We start from the raw sequence: 17,326 nt of genomic DNA, 5'->3' as shown, positions 1-17,326 counted from the left end.
GCAGCAGATTAGGGGTACATAAGGATAACGTAGGTGGCGGTCGGCAGATTAGGGGTTAAAAAAATTTAATAGAGTGGCGGCGATGTTGGGGGACCTCGGTTTAGGGGTACATAGGTAGTTTATGGGTGTTAGTGTACTTTAGAGCACAGTAGTTAAGAGCTTTATGAACCGGCGTTAGCCCAGAAAGCTCTTAACTACTGACTTTTTTCTGCGGCTGGAGTTTGGTCGTTAGATTTCTAACGCTCACTTCAGCCACGACTCTAAATACCGGCGTTAGAAAGATCCCATTGAAAAGATAGGATACGCAATTGACGTAAGGGGATCTGCGGTATGGAAAAGTCGCGGCTGGAAAGTGAGCGTTAGACCCTTTCCTGACTGACTCCAAATACCAGCGGGCGGTAAAAACCAGCGTTAGGAGCCTCTAACGCTGGTTTTGACGGCTACCGCCCAACTCTAAATCTAGGCGTAAGACATTAAAACAATCCTGCGTCAGACATCAATAAGTAAAATAAGTATATTAATAACACATTCCTCGTTTAATTGATTATTTTTCTATTATAATTGTCTTTTTCTTAAATAAAAGTTTACATTCAAATTTGCAAAATAAAAATGTAACATAATTCATAATTGCAAAATATAACATTTCAACTCTTATTCTCATCGATTTGTGTCGAAATGAATGAAAATCAACATTCTTATATTAGTTTTTCTATTTTATTTTATTTTTTAAAATAAATTGAACGTTACAGCTAAAATAGGATAATGGAACATTGTTGTAACAAGAATGTACACAGTCTACAAACTTTAAAACCATTTCCAGTCTAGTCTATTATGTATTCTAAGTCTCGTCTGCTTAGCGCATATTAGCCCCCTTCTGAGGTCATTATTATATATGTCAGTACATGGAATCAAACAGTCTATCTACGCTCATATTATTTTAATGTATTCAAATAATCTCTATCAATCTGATTTCCAGTAGAATATATGGAAAAAAGAATATTAGATACCTGTATACAAACTCACTCAAATGTAATATGTGTGTTTATGTAAAGCTGTTTAATTTTAAATAATGTTCCCTCCCTAGGAGATATCTGAGGAATCATGAATCCTTCCCATGTTTTTTTTATGCTTTGTGAATCTTGTATAATCCATACAGCTCAAGAGTCGAGTAACAAATATATTTGAATAATGTATGCAATATACATGGTTATTTTTACTATCTATCTTATTATTTATTTGTAGTGCCACCAAATTCTCTAGAGATGATTTTGGAAATGATTACACATCATAACACTGTTACTTGGCATTTTTTTAGACTGTTCAAACAAGGCTATGTGGAACATTGGATAACCTAATAGGATAAATAGAAAATTAGTTTAAAAATGGCAGAACCCAATACTTTATAGAAACTAAAGAACGTTATAAAAACTAAACCTTTATATTTTCAATATTTAAACAACTAATTACAAAAATACATCTACATATTATTCTAAGGCTAATCTTTGCTTTGAATACATCATTATGTCTAGCATGTATTTTCTGTTTAACATCCCTTTAATGCATTATTTACCTTAATAGGTCTTCCATCAGGTGTTAGGACTTCTTCTGAAAGTTCCATCATCTTGAGTGCCATAAGGGCAATAGGTTTGGCATGACTATCACTCTTCCTGTGAAGCCCCGAGGCCACACAATAGGCATCTCCTATAGTTTCTACCTGTTAAAAAAATGACAAACCTATATTAGTAAAACAGACAAAAATTGTAACATATAGACATTTAATTTTCTTAATTTTATTTAGAGAAGGCTAGTGTGGGATGTTAGTTTTTTGTATCAAATTTGATTAAGTTACTGCAACACTCTGCATACTATGCAGTTCTTTAACTCTTTTTTTTCTGGAATTCTCCCCCTTGAAATTTTCATCCATCAAATAAAACATATAGTGTCAAGAATTATCCCTCCTCCCCTCAACCATTCCCTTGTTGGATAGACCAATGAACCAATTTGTTGAATTAAAGGGACAGTAAACACCAAAAATTGTATTGTTTTAAATTATAGTTAAAGGGACACTGAACCCAAATTGTTTCTTTCATGATTCAGATAGAGCATGCAATTTTAAGCAACTTTCTAATTTACTCCTATTATCAAATTTTCTTCCTTCTCTTGCTGTCTTTATTTGAAATGCAAGAAAGTTTAGATGCCGGCCCATTTTTGGTGAATAACCTGCGTTATTCTTGCTGATTGGTGGATAAATTCATCCACCAATAAAAAAGTGCTGTCCAGAGTCTGAAACAAAAAGAAGCTTAGATGCCTTCTTTTTCAAATAAAGATAGCAAGTGAATGAAGAAAAATTGATAATAAGAGTAAATTAGAAGTTGCTTAAAATTACATGCTCTATCTGAATCACAAAATAAAAAAATTGGGTTCAGTGTCCCTTTAATCCCTTTATTTACCATTTACCAGTTTTGCATAACTAACACTCGGCTAGATTACGAGTTTTGCGTTATGAGCAGCTCGGTGCTAACTTGTAAGTTATTGTCACCGCTCACCCCCCTATAGCGCTGCTATTACAGGTTTGCAAAAACCTGGCGTTAGCAGGCAATAAGTGAGCGTTGAGCACAATTGAGCTCCATACCGCACATAAATACCAGCGCTGCTTTGAGCTGGTTTTACGTGCTCGTGCACGATTTCGCCATAGGCATCAATGGGGAGAACCGGCAAAAAAAAAGCCTAACACCTGAAATAAAGGAGCATAAAGCTCCGTAACGCAGCCCCATTGATTCCTATGGGGAAACAAAATTTATGTTTACACCTAACACCCTAACATAAACTCCGAGTCTAAACACCCCTAATCTGCCGCCCCCAACGTCGCCACCACCTACCTACACTTATTAACCCCTAATCTGCTGCCCCCAATGTTGTCGCTACCTACCTACACTTATTAACCCCTAATCTGCCTCCCCCAACGTTGCCGCCACTATACTAAAGTTATTAACCCCTAAACCTAACCCTAAGTCTAACCCTAACCCTAACACCCACTAACTTTAATATAATTAAAATAAATCTAAATAAAAATTACTATCATTGACTAAATAATTCCTATTTAATATTTAATAGTTTCATTGTAGCTAGCTTAGGTTTTATTTTTAATTCACAGCTAAGTTTGTATTTATTTTAATTAGGTAGAATAGTTAGTAAATAGTTATTAACTATTTACTAACTACCTAGCTAAAATAAATGCAAAGTTACCTGTAAAAAAAAACCTAACCTGAGTTACACTAACACCAAAAAAAAACACACTAAATTACACAAAATAAAAAAATAAATGATCAAATATTTAAACTAATTAAACCTAATCTAATATCCCTATCAAAATAAAAAAGCCACCAAAAAATAAAAACAACCCCTAGCCTAAACTAAACTGCCAATAGACATTAAAAGGGCCTTTTGCGGGGTATTGCCCCCCAAAAATCAGCTCTTTTACCTGTAAAAAAAATATACAAACAACCCCCCGACAGTAAAACGCACCACCCACACAACCAACCCCCCAAATAAAATCCTATCTAAAAAACCTAAGCTCCCCATTGCCCTGAAAAGGGCATTTAGATGGGCATTGCCCTTAAAGGGCATTTAGCTCTTTTTCAAACCAAACCCTAACCTAAAAATAAAACCCACCCTATAAACCCTTATAAAAACACTAACCCCCGAAGATCCACTTACAGTTTTTGAAGACCGGACATCCATCCTCAACGAAGCGGCAGAAGTCCTCATCGAAGCGGCAGAAGTCCTCATTGAAGCCGGCAGAAGTCTTCCTCCAAGCGGGCCGAAGCCTTCATCCAAGCCGGCAGAAGTCTTCATCCAGACGGCATCTTCTATCTTCATCCATCCGGCGCAGAGCAGCTCCATCTTCAAGACATCCGACACGGAGCATCCTCTTCTTCCGATGGCTAACAAAGAAGAAGGTTCCTTTAAGGGACGTCATCCAAGATGGGGTCCCTTGAATTCCAATTGGCTGATAGAATTCTTTTTTAAGGGTTTATTGGGTGGGTTTTATTTTTTGGTTAGGGTTTGGGCTGAAAAAGAGCTAAATGCCCTTTTAAGGGCAATGCCCATCCAAATGCCCTTTTCAGGGCAATGGGGAGCTTAGGTTTTTTTAGATAGGATTTTATTTGGGGAGTTGGTTGTGTGGGTGGTGGGTTTTACTGTTGGGGGGGGTTGTTTGTATTTTTTTACAGGTAAAAGAGCTGATTTCTTTGGGGCAATGCCCTGCAAAATGCCCTTTTAAGGGCTATTGGCAGTTTAGTGGAAATAGTGGCAACGGTGTTAGTTTAAACAAATATCAACCCCTTCATAATATAGTATGCTGAAATAATAGTAGATATATAATCTATTCAGTATTCATTTTACACCAGTTAGTATCACTGGTAGAGTGTAGGAGAAGGGGGGTGCTGACTGTCTGATAGATATATAGGTACAAAAAAGAGAGAGAAGTTTGACAGTACCCAGCACTCACAAGACACTATATAGTAACAGTATGCATTGAAAACCGGATTGTGTCAAGAACTTATTATTAAAACGTAACTTTTACTAATGTTAGAATAAAAAAGTGATAAATAGTACCAAATGTATAACATAAATATGTGAGACATACATTTAAAACTTAGATTAAGAAAGAGATCAGGACTGTGTGTGTGAGACTTCAAAAAAAGAATTACTTCCCTGGGTAATAGTTCAAATATACCGTAACCCTCAGGGCTCAAAGAATACACGGATTGCTCTAAAGCTAATCTAAAAAGGGGATTGACCCCAACAGCATGACCTAATCTGAGCAATACTGCTCTAGATACCAGTATTGCTCAGATTAGGTAATGTTGTTGGGGTCAATCCCCTTTTTAGATTAGCTTTAGAGCAATCCGTGTATTCTTTGAGCCCTGAGGGTTACGGTTTATTTGAACTATTACCCAGGGAAGTAATTCTGTTTTTGAAGTCTCACACACACAGTCCTGAACTCTTTCTTAATCTAAGTTTTAAATGTATGTCTCACATATTTATGTTATACATTTGGTACTATTTACCACTTTTTTATTCTAACATTAGTAAAAGTTACGTTTTAATAACCAGTTCTTGACACAATCCGGTTTTCAATGCATACTGTTACTATATAGTGTCTTGTGAGTGCTGGGTACTGTCAAACTTCTCTCTCTTTTTTGTACCTATTGGCAGTTTAGTCTAGGCTAGGTTTTTTTGTTTTTTTGGGGGGGCTTTTTTTATTTTGATAGGGCTATTAGATTAGGTGTAATTAGTTTAAATATTTGATCATTTGTTTTTTATTTTGTGTAATTTAGTGTTTTTTTTTTTTTTGTAATTTAGTTAATTGTATTTAATTAATGTAATTTATTTAATTGTAGTTTAATGTTAGGTGTTAGTGTAACTCAGGTTAGGTTTTATTTTACAGGTAACTTTGTATTTATTTTAGCTAGGTAGTTAGTAAATAGTTAATAACTATTTAGTAACTATTCTACCTAGTTAAAATAAATACAAACTTGCCTGTGAAATAAAAATAAAACCTAAGATAGCTACAATGTAACTATTAGTTATATTGTAGCTAGCTTAGGATTTATTTTACAGGTAAGTATTTAATTTTAAATAGGAATTATTTAGTTAATGATTGTAAGGTTTATTTTGATTTATTTTAATTATATTAAAGTTAGTGGGTGTTAAGGTTAGACTTAGGGTTAGGTTTAGGGGTTAATAACTTTAGTATAGCGGCGGTGACGTTGGGGCAGAAGATTAGGGGTTAATAACAGTAATGTAGGTTTGCGGTGATGTTAGGGACCGCAGATTAGGGGTTAATAATATTTAACTAGTGTTTACGATGCAGGAGTTCTGCGGTTTAGGGGTTAATATGTTTATTATAGTGGCGGCGATGTCCGGAGCGGCAGTTTAAGGGTTAATAAGTTTATTTTAGTGTTTGTAATGCGGGAGGGCCTCGGTTTAGGGGTTAATAGGTAGTTGATGGGTGTTAGTGTACTTTGTAACACTTTAGTTATGAGTTTTATGCTAGAGATTTGTAGCGTAAAACCCATAACTACTGACTTTCAGGTGGCAGTCCGAATCTTGTAGTTATGGGCTGTACCGCTCACTTTTTGGCCTCCCAGGCAAACTCGTAATACCGGCGCTGTGGAAGTCCCATTGAAAAAGGACTTTTTGATAGCTGTGGTAGTTACGTTGCATTACGGCCAAAAAAGTGTGCGGCGCAGCTAAACCTGCAAGACTCGTAATACCAGCGGTAGTGAAAAAGAGCCATAACGATGCTTTTTTACCCATAACGCAAAACTCGTTATCTAGCCGACTGTTATATTAATATACTTTTGACCTCTGTGATAACCTTGCATATGAGCTTCTGCAGACTGCCCCATTGTTTCAGTTCTTTTGACAGACTTGCATTTCAGGCAATGAGTTCTGACTCTTATCTAACTCCACGTGCGTGAGCACAATGTTATCTATATGACACACATGAACTAACGCCCTCTAGCTGTGAAAAGCTGTCAAATACATTCAGATAACAGGTGGCTTTCAAGGGCTTAGAAATTAGTATATGAGCCTACCTAGGTTTAGCTTCCAACTAAGAATACCAAGAGAACAAATCAAATTTAATAATAAACGTAATTTGGAAAGCTGTTTAAAATTACAATCCCTATCTGAATTATGAACGTTTAATTTGGATTTTACTGTCCCTTTAAGATAGTATATCAATTATATATTTGTTATAGTATTAACAAATGGAAAGCAAGTTTAAAAAAAGTTGCTCTCCATTTGTTCATTATATATATATATATATATATATATATATATATATATATATATATATATATATATATATATATATATATATATATATATATACATACATACAGGGAGTGCAGAATTATTAGGCAAGTTGTATTTTTGAGGATTAATTTTATTATTGAACAACAACCATGTTCTCAATGAACCCAAAAAACTCATTAATATCAAAGCTGAATAGTTTTGGAAGTAGTTTTTAGTTTGTTTTTAGTTTTAGCTATTTTAGGGGGATATCTGTGTGTGCAGGTGACTATTACTGTGCATAATTATTAGGCAACTTAACAAAAAACAAATATATACCCATTTCAATTATTTATTTTTACCAGTGAAACCAATATAACATCTCAACATTCACAAATATACATTTCTGACATTCAAAAACAAAACAAAAACAAATCAGTGACCAATATAGCCACCTTTCTTTGCAAGGACACTCAAAAGCCTGCCATCCATGGATTCTGTCAGTGTTTTGATCTGTTCACCATCAACATTGCATGCAGCAGCAACCACAGCCTCCCAGACACTGTTCAGAGAGGTGTACTGTTTTCCCTCCTTGTAAATCTCACATTTGATGATGGACCACAGGTTCTCAATGGGGTTCAGATCAGGTGAGCAAGGAGGCCATGTCATTAGATTTTCTTCTTTTATACCCTTTCTTGCCAGCCACGCTGTGGAGTACTTGGACGCGTGTGATGGAGCATTGTCCTGCATGAAAATCATGTTTTTCTTGAAGGATGCAGACTTCTTCCTGTACCACTGCTTGAAGAAGGTGTCTTCCAGAAACTGGCAGTAGGACTGGGAGTTGAGCTTGACTCCATCCTCAACCCGAAAAGGCCCCACAAGCTCATCTTTGATGATACCAGCCCAAACCAGTACTACACCTCCACCTTGCTGGCGTCTGAGTCGGACTGGAGCTCTCTGCCCTTTACCAATCCAGCCACGGGCCCATCCATCTGGCCCATCAAGACTCACTCTCATTTCATCAGTCCATAAAACCTTAGAAAAATCAGTCTTGAGATATTTCTTGGCCCAGTCTTGACGTTTCAGCTTGTGTGTCTTGTTCAGTGGTGGTCGTCTTTCAGCCTTTCTTACCTTGGCCATGTCTCTGAGTATTGCACACCTTGTGCTTTTGGGCACTCCAGTGATGTTGCAGCTCTGAAATATGGCCAAACTGGTGGCAAGTGGCATCTTGGCAGCTGCACGCTTGACTTTTTCTCAGTTCATGGGCAGTTATTTTGCGCCTTGGTTTTTCCACACGCTTCTTGCGACCCTGTTGACTATTTTGAATGAAACGCTTGATTGTTCGATGATCACGCTTCAGAAGCTTTGCAATTTTAAGAGTGCTGCATCCCTCTGCAAGATATCTCACTATTTTTGACTTTTCTGAGCCTGTCAAGTCCTTCTTTTGACCCATTTTGCCAAAGGAAAGGAAGTTGCCTAATAATTATGCACACCTGATATAGGGTGTAAATGTCATTAGACCACACCCCTTCTCATTACAGAGATGCACATCACCTAATATGCTTAATTGGTAGTAGGCTTTCGAGCCTATACAGCTTGGAGTAAGACAACATGCATAAAGAGGATGATGTGGTCAAAATACTCATTTGCCTAATAATTCTGCACTCCCTGTATATATATATACTAAAGGAGCACTATTTTATACATATTTCATGTTCTTTGTACGATATTACCCAAACCTTCTATAATTTAATTGTAAATCATAATCTCCAATAGTCTTTTTTTCCTGAAATGATACAAGCAAAATCTTCTAGTAATTCAGTTTGCAGCGTTCAACATGATTGATTTAAATACATATAAAAGCTTTTCTAAAATCAGCCAACTAAAATATTATGTCAGAGTGTATGTTTATATTTACTAATTGTGGCTAAGAATTGATTCAGATTGTATATGCTAACTGCTTAATTCAGCTAAGGAATCCAAACGCACATGTATATCTATGCTCTTTAATTGTGCACTTGTTTACAGTATAGCTATTAATGTATACAAATCCAGATGTCTTTCATTCTTTAGTTTTTGAATCTAATCATTATATATTTGGAATCATATTGTACAGTCAATTCATCTGCAAATCATCTTTGTCCTCCTCTCATTTTATGTCATTTTTTCAGCTGAATAACTTGTAAAGAAGACATCTGCTTTTTTTTGCACAAGCGGGAAAGAAAGCAGATGTTGCTCATGATATGAAAAATGATAGCTTGCAGAATAAAACTGTCCACCAGGATATATTTGTGTCGTAAGTTTCCAGATTTAATTTTTACACTAATTCATAAATAATATAGTTTAAAGGGACAAAATAAGGTTTACAAAATATGTAATAATTATTTAATTATTTAAACATATTAAAAAATGTCCCATTGGTTTTACAACTGTAAGATTCATTTTAAAATGACCCTAGGAAGTTTTTGTTTGGCATAGGTACTCTATGAATCTGTGAGCATATCTGATATGACATAAAAGCCATATTTATTCTTGTTGTATAGCACAGAACCTTAATATGTGTTTCTAATACATAAAACATAAAAAAAAAGCTTTATAAATAAATATATCATATTATTTATAAATAAAACATAAAAAAAAATGTAAAAAAAAACATTCTAACCCGCTTACAGTAAAGTCTGTAACCATAGAATATGGTTAGCTGTAATGAAGGGCTTAGCCCAGTATATCACCCTAGTATGAAGATTCTTTATAGAAGTCCACAACCATTCTTTTTAGCTCTACAAATGAGTTATAAAAAATAATAAGTATTCTTGTCCTGATTTGGCTTAAGATAAAACAAAATGGTGTCCCTGAACAATTAGGTATCATGTTGGTCATGGTTATATAAGCAGAGAATTGTGAAGTTGCACCTGACAGTGAGAAGTGAATTCCTTAAAAAGTAATTTAGTGATAAAGCAAGAATTATACCATAAGAAAAGCACATATTTATTTTTTTGTAATTATACATCCTCTGTTTTTTTTTCTTTCTGTCCTCTATCTCTATCTATCTTTTATTCCTCTCTTTTCCTCTCCAGGTGCACCAATTTCAACTTTATATAATAACGTAGGAAATGGGGAAACTGGAGAGGCTGGAGAGACTTCTTAGTAAATGTTCCCTCTGTTTCTATGGGCTCCAAGTACGAAGCAACGTAATCTGCTCTGGAGCCCTTGAGAGCAAAGTTCACACATTAGACCACTGCTTCTTACACTCTTCGTCACCTTTGAGGTGGCAAAGAGAAATCACAGAGAGCTTGCTAGCTCTGGGTGATTGACAGTCCCTTCTCTCACGCGGCCAAGTGAAGGGGTGGGCATTACACACTCATCAGAATGTGTAATGAAGCATACGGGCCAGCGGACAAACATATCCACTGCCCGTACGCTGTAAATTAATACATGGGGCCGTATGTGTGTTAAGTGTTTCTTACTCAGTCCTGGGATTCTCTAAATCTCTTTATGTTACTGCCTCTGTGTCATTTTCTCTCTTTGCCTTGAAATATGTGAAAGACTCTTTTTGCCAACAAATCTGAGAGCCTCATTCTATGTATTTGTACTCCCTTTCTTTCTCTATCTCACAGTTACTCATCATTATGCTGTCTTTTTCTCTTTTTTCATGGCATATTTAGAGTGATTCATAGCAAAGAGGGAATCATCACTGATAAGCTTTCTGCTTTATAGGAAAAAGACTACATATACAATTAGGCCAAAAGTATGTGGACACCTCTACAAATTATTGACTGTATGTGTTGCAGCCACATCCATTGCTAAAAGGTGCATAACATCCAGAACACAGCCCTGAAATCTCCATAGACAAACATTGGCAGCACAATGGGTTATTCTGAAGAGCTCAGTAACTTTAACGTGACACTGTCAGAAGCAACAACTGCCCAATCACTAAGTGGTAGACAAAGCAAACTTACAGAGTGGAGCCACAAAGTGCTATTGCTTGTAGCACGCTTATTATCTGTTGCATCAATACAGAATTCCAAACTGCCTCTGGAAGCAACATCAACACAAATACTGAGCATTAAGAGCTCCATGAAATGGGTTTTGATGGCTGATTAACTGTATAGAAGCCTTGCATCAACATGCATAATACTGGAGTGGTATAAAGAAAGTCCCCACTGGACTCTGGAGCAATAGAAAAACATTCTCTGAAGCGATGAATCACGCTTCTCTATCTGGCAGTCTGATGGAAGAATCAGGGTTTAGCAGATGCCAGGAGAACATAGACATTTTAAACAACTTGATGCTTCCAAGTTTGTGGCAACAGTTTGATGAAGGCCCTTTCCTGCCCCAGCATGACTGTGCCCCTGTGCACAAAGTGAGGTCCATAAAGACATGGTTTGATGACGTTTGTGTGAAGGTAACTTTAGTGGCCTGCACAAAACCCTGACCTTAGCCCCATTTACCACCTTTTGGGTGAATTGGATAGTTTATTTTCAGCTAAAACTTCTTGCTAAACATCAATGTCTGACCTTGCAATTGCTTTTTTGGCTGAATAAGCACAGATTTCCACAGACGCTCCAAATCTTCCGGAAACCCTGCTTGTCTATTCTCTCTCCCTCAATCAATTTGAAACATTGATCCCAAACTGCCTCACTTTCCAAATACAAAAACATTCTGATTAAGGACACATTTTCAAAACTTTCATTTTTACCTTTAATTCAATACTCTCCTAACTTTATTGAATCATACAGCATAAAGAGTATAGAAACATAGATTATGATAGCAAGTGAGAATTATAAGAAAGATCTAGCTAAGTCATATTAATATGTAAGTTGTTAGCACAATTAATCCTCATCATAACCTTATGGACAACCCAAAAAAGTTTTAATACCCTTAATGTATGTGTCCTTACCTCTTATACTTGAAGTGCAGTCTTTGAATATCACATTTTGTAGGATAGGTATGCCAATAACAAGATAAAGGCTTACATTTTATTATAGTTAATACTCAATTTGTAGAGAAACACATTTTACATGATATGCATAATAAATGTAACAGAAACAAGGAAAATCATTTGGATGTTAGTTGTTAGGACAATGCATGACAACTAGCAGGAGAGATATTTAGTAATAGTTGTTAATTCCATAATAATTTAAAGAAACATTGTAAATTATATCCACTTTAATGTGCTCTGAATTGTTTGGGAAAGAGCTCTTGACATTTAAAATAGCAGATTTTGCCTGTAGAAACCCCCACCTACACTGAAAATATGAATAATAAACATATTCTCTGTTGAAAGGCTATTTAAACAGGAGACAATAGCACTAATTAATTTTCCAGTGGGGTGTAAAAGAGAGAGACAGATTTCTGAATGTGAAGTATCTTGTTGTGCACAGCTATAATTAGCAGATCTGCTTTACATGCAGACTCAGCCCATTTTTATAAGCATACCCTTACAAGAGCAGGTTAAAGGGACAGTCAACACCAGAATTTTTGTTGTTTAAAAAGATAGATAATCCCTTTATTACCCATTCCCCAGTTTTGCAAAACCAACACTGTTATATTAATACACTTTTTTTTTTTTTTTTAAATATATTTTTATTGGGATTCAAGATAGAGCAAGCAAACATAACAGAGCCAGACAATCTGTATAAAAAGAGCATAGTTTCCAAATAAATAACTTGAATAATCAAAACACAAATGACAACATGCATGTATAAGGCCATATGAAACAGTATCAATGGGCATTGAGCTTGCATTTCAAACTTATTGCCCTCTAATTAGCAGCTGAGGCCACTCATGGACCTCCCAGTTCTTATAGAAAAGTGGTGGTATAGAGGGCAGCCATGGACTATGTGAGACCACTTTTGGATCTCAAATGGTTAGTCCCATTTTTTCAGTTTTATATTCAGTATGCCGCGTTGGACTATATAAAAGAACTATGATATATAACTAAGAACTGGGGTAAGGATCAACTTGTGAGTATGGGATCACACTGCACTTAATTACAAGTAGTAATGTGAGAATATCTTATTTTACATGTATCATGCTATATATGAAAAGTTTCCTGCCAACTGGTCTAGGGGCAGTATATATGGGTGTTGTATCCACCCTGAACTCGCTATACAACTTGCTCAATTTGATCACAAAACAATTTTGTTGCATATAGGAACTATGCTACAGGTTTATGCCAGTATTTTAGGTTAATAATAAAACTATATATATAGCTAACATACTGCTGGAATTTATAACAGAACATCAACTGACCTGAACTAAATTTTCAAGTGGTGAAAGGGAACATATATGTAGATATACAATTGGCAATTAGGAAACCTATAAATCAGGGGATTATATAGAGCCCAGCTGTAGCTGTTCACTTATCTAATGTTCATATATAAAGATTATGCAGTTTACATATTCAAAAAGTTCAGACAGGTAGTCCCACAGTAATTGGTCACATCACATTATCATATAAGGGGTAACTGAGCTCTTATCTAATATGAGCCCCTGAGCCCTTGTCTACTGAGATCGACATATGTGGAGCATAGAATACATATATAGTGTACATCCTAGGGAATGAACATAGGTAGGGTGGGTTTGTACATAATCTGACTGGTCTAGTCGTCATGAAAAAAGGACATTTCTGCTATGAGTGTTACTAGTCCTATGACAGCTTTCGGAGGCATGATCCGTAACCGTCACTCTAAATAACACAAGATTTAGTCCAAAATTTAGCCCACACCGGTTCTCTGGGATAAAGTTCCAACGGCAGCTGCTTTCCCATATTGCAGTCGGCATATAGCCGCAAGATCTTTTGGCTGGATGGGTACACTACCAGCGAGAGGCGGAGGGAGCTCCCAGGACTTTCCCAGCAGAGGAGGAATATGGCGTAGGCACCCGCGCACCTCGGCACCTCTCGCCCGTGATCCCCGGCTTGTCACAGTATAGTCCATCAGAACCGGTACGTCCAATAAGACCTCCGATGTTTCGATGAGCTGTGTAGCACCTTTATTTTGCTGCCTAGCTGTTTTCCTTAAAGTGTCTCTCAAATATACTGGAGCTGGAACTAGTTCTCCCGGTTCTCCCTCATTCAGCTTGTGAAAGCTCCTCAATGTGCTAGAAGCACTCTGTGTCATGGTTCCTTCCAGGTGTGGGCCAAGTAGATCAAGCAGGTCCCGCTGAAATCTTGCAAAGTGTTCCGCTAGGGTCTTTTGTGCCTCTTTCTCCCACCGGTCAATTACATCTATGATCCCCTCGCTAAGACGGGAGGCCGCCATTATAGTCTCAGCATGTGAAGCTTGCAGGGTTTTTAGCTCAGTAGTTATAATCCTCGGTTCTGAATTGTCTAATGGGTGATCCAAAATTAAGCGTCCCTTAATTAGACCAACTTCCCCAGTTAGCAGCAATAGAACTGGACAGCACATACGGCTGTTATTCCTGACATATCAGGACTCAGGGAGGGTAAATGAGGAGCCAAGTCTGTTACTAGGCCTCCGCTGCGTTCCTCATCTATTCCGGTCTGCTTGGCTGAAATTCAAAGTAAAAGAACACAAAAATCCGTTCTTCAGATATTAATCTACAAGATAGTTGTAATTCCAGGCTTGGAGTATAAGTTTGAGAAGCGATAGGCAACGGATCTATCAGCTCCCGGAGTCAGCTAAGATTAAAAGCAGCCATCTTGGTCGGTGTTCGGACCCGCCCCCCATTAATACACTTTTTACTTCTGTGACTAACTTGTATCTAAGCATCTTCTGACCGCCCCTAATCACATGACTTTTAGTTATTATCTATTGACTTGCATTTTAGCCAATTAGTGCAGTGTCTGCCACTAGCCACAGGCGTGATCACAATGCTATCTATGGCCTACAAGAGCTAGCTCTCCCCTGCTGTGAAAAGTAAATAAAATAGAGGCGGCCTTCAAGGGCTTAGAAATTATCATATGAGCCTTCCTAGATTTTAAGCTATAGGCTTAAAGATAGAAAGGGCGCCGTGAGGCTAAAAGTATCAAACCACCAATTGCTAGAAATATATAAAAGATTTATTGAAATACAATAATATCACAATTAATAAGGGACGTTTCCCTATGTATACATACAAATTAAAAACAATAAGAGTATATTAAAGCCAAGGAGTATCGATAATATGTGTAAACAACGATAAGCAAGCTCTATAGAGATATAATAATTGCACCTTATTTAAAGCACCTTAACGAGAGCAGAAATCGAGTATACAATCTTATACAGATGGGAGAACTGTATGTGACAGATATAAGGCAGTTCGTAAACACACTGTTATAAGGCAGTTCGTAAATCCACTGTCAGATGGTGGATCTTACGTGAAATATAAGGATCCAATCTTATTCATATATTAAGAGGCGTGAGAGTAATGTGTAAGTTGACAGTTTATATCATATTCGCTCATAAATAATTTGATAGAGTCTCGCAAAGGATTCAAAACGTAGTACTTTACCACTTATCCTGAGTGTCCGGTGTCGGTCAGAGTCTGGACCGCTGAAGCGACCACAGCCGCTCTCCTAGGGTGCGCTCTGCAAACCTTCACACGTGTTCAATGGCGTCTGACGTCACGCCTTGTCCGTTGCTTCTTAGAGTGCAAGAAATGACAGCCCGTTAGTAATCCTTTGTCTGGAGATTTCAAAGTAATAGCTCAGATGTTTCAATGTTGTATGTTTCAGCCTTATGTCGTACACTCAGGCTCACATAAAGTGGGGTATGCAAATTCCTCCTCACTTTCAATTTAGATGAAAAATTAACCCGGGTTAAAAAAGCTGATATAGGTATTTGGTAGTAGAGCTGCAGTGTCACATAAACAAGCGACGCGTTTCGCCCTTCCTTGGGCTTTATCAAGATGTTTCTGACATGCAGCAAAGAACTTTATATACGTTACAGTCCTGTGTGATTGGTTGCAGGCTAGATAGGTGTGTTACACCTTTGGATCTCTTAAGGTGGTATATTCTCCTTCTTTAAAAGATCTTATCCTCTGTCTCATAATAATTGAAAGGTATCCTTAGTTTATATGTCACATACGGAAGAAAGTTCATATATCTTTACTTGCGTAATACATCGGTGTGTGATGTTAGTGACATTATTGGTCCAAAAGAAATTATTGTTATCCTTTTGGTTCTTTAGGAAAATCTTGTTCTCTGTCACTTAAAAAATATCTTTGTTTTTTGTCACATACGGTTAGGGTTTCACATTTTGTCATTTTCTTAATACATTTGACATTAATTAGGTTTTTTGTGTCTGAAAGTGGATGATATTCACCTTAGCAGTATACAAAAGGGGTGGTATATACCAATACATGTATAAATCTCACTCTAAAGAAAAATAAGTGGAGATAAGATATAAAGGAAATATGCGTAGTTGATTAAAGATGCAGAATTAATGTGTCAAGTGTTTATTAATACATAAAAATTTATTTCAAATCATGTGTGATAGTATAATTCCAGCTCCATATTGGTTTTATAAGAAATTATCCTATTGTATCATAGGGATCATAATGATAGTAAATAAAAGGATGTGTAAAAGAAATCTTTTATTATTTATTATTTATTTTATTAAATTGTGTAAAAGGACCAAATATATGTTTTACATAATCTACCCTGATTTAGGGATAGTGCACTATTTTTGGATAAAAATAAAAAATGAAAAATAGATAAAAATGAAAAAAATAAATAAAAGATAAATAAAATAAAGGTAAATATAAATATAAACCTAGAGGAGTAAAGTGTCAGCAGAAAGTGTCTATTCAAATAAAAAAGGTGATAGGTCCAGTTCTGAGTTGAGACCTTTTGGGAATAGAGTGTCAAACTTGTAAATTAACTCAGCTTCTTTTATTAAAAGTGTCTTTTCTGTGTTACCCCCTCTCCAATGTCCCTTGATTTTTTGTATTCCCCAATAGCTCAAAGCTTTGGTGTTGCCGTGATGTATCTCTTTAAAGTGCTTGTATAGCGATGTATCATCTCTACCCGTTTCTATACTCAAAAGATGTTCTCTAATCCTATTCTTGAGACATCTGGTGGTTTCACCAAAATAGAACAGATTGCACGAACATTTTAATGCATAAATAATGTTTCTAAGCGTACATCTTATTACTTCCTTTATATTAAAGTTGTCCTCAGAGCTGTTTATTTTAAGGGCCTTTATCTTAGAGCTGTGTTTGCATGCCTTGCATGTGTAACAAGGAAAGAAACCTGTTGGAATTTCTCTCCAATTATATTATCCTCTTTAAGGAGGTACCAGTGTTTTCTTATTATTTTCTTAATAAGGATATGGTCAGCATTAAAGTCTGTAATAAAGGGAATTTTAATTTTATCATCAGTCTTTTTTTTCTTTAATTTTATATTCTAGCAGATTGTTCCTATTGGTTAGTCGAGCTTTTTCAACAGCATTGTTAATTATGGCTTTCTCGTATCCTCTATCTTCAAATTTCTCTGCTAGGATAATGACCTGATTCTCAAAATCTTCAATTCTAGAACAATTTCTTTTAATACGTAAGGTTTGTCCATATGGGATGT

The 17,326-nt window shown here is 36.3% G+C and overlaps 1 protein-coding gene across 1 annotated transcript in view; it reads right to left on the bottom strand.

Moving 5' to 3' along the window:
• Positions 1-17,326, bottom strand: part of GUCY1A2 (guanylate cyclase 1 soluble subunit alpha 2) — a 561,623-nt gene that overhangs the window by 109,472 nt on the left and 434,825 nt on the right. Inside the window, exon 6 of the mRNA XM_053708566.1 lies at positions 1,571-1,714. Within this exon, the coding sequence (XP_053564541.1) occupies positions 1,571-1,714 (144 nt within the window). The remainder of the gene's footprint in view (positions 1-1,570; positions 1,715-17,326) is intronic.

This window comes from Bombina bombina, chromosome 3 (assembly GCF_027579735.1).
Source record: "Bombina bombina isolate aBomBom1 chromosome 3, aBomBom1.pri, whole genome shotgun sequence".
In the NCBI taxonomy this organism is placed as follows: domain Eukaryota; kingdom Metazoa; phylum Chordata; class Amphibia; order Anura; family Bombinatoridae; genus Bombina; species Bombina bombina.
Note: the sequence above shows the minus strand (reverse complement) of the source record. Positions and strands in the feature narration are given on the sequence as shown.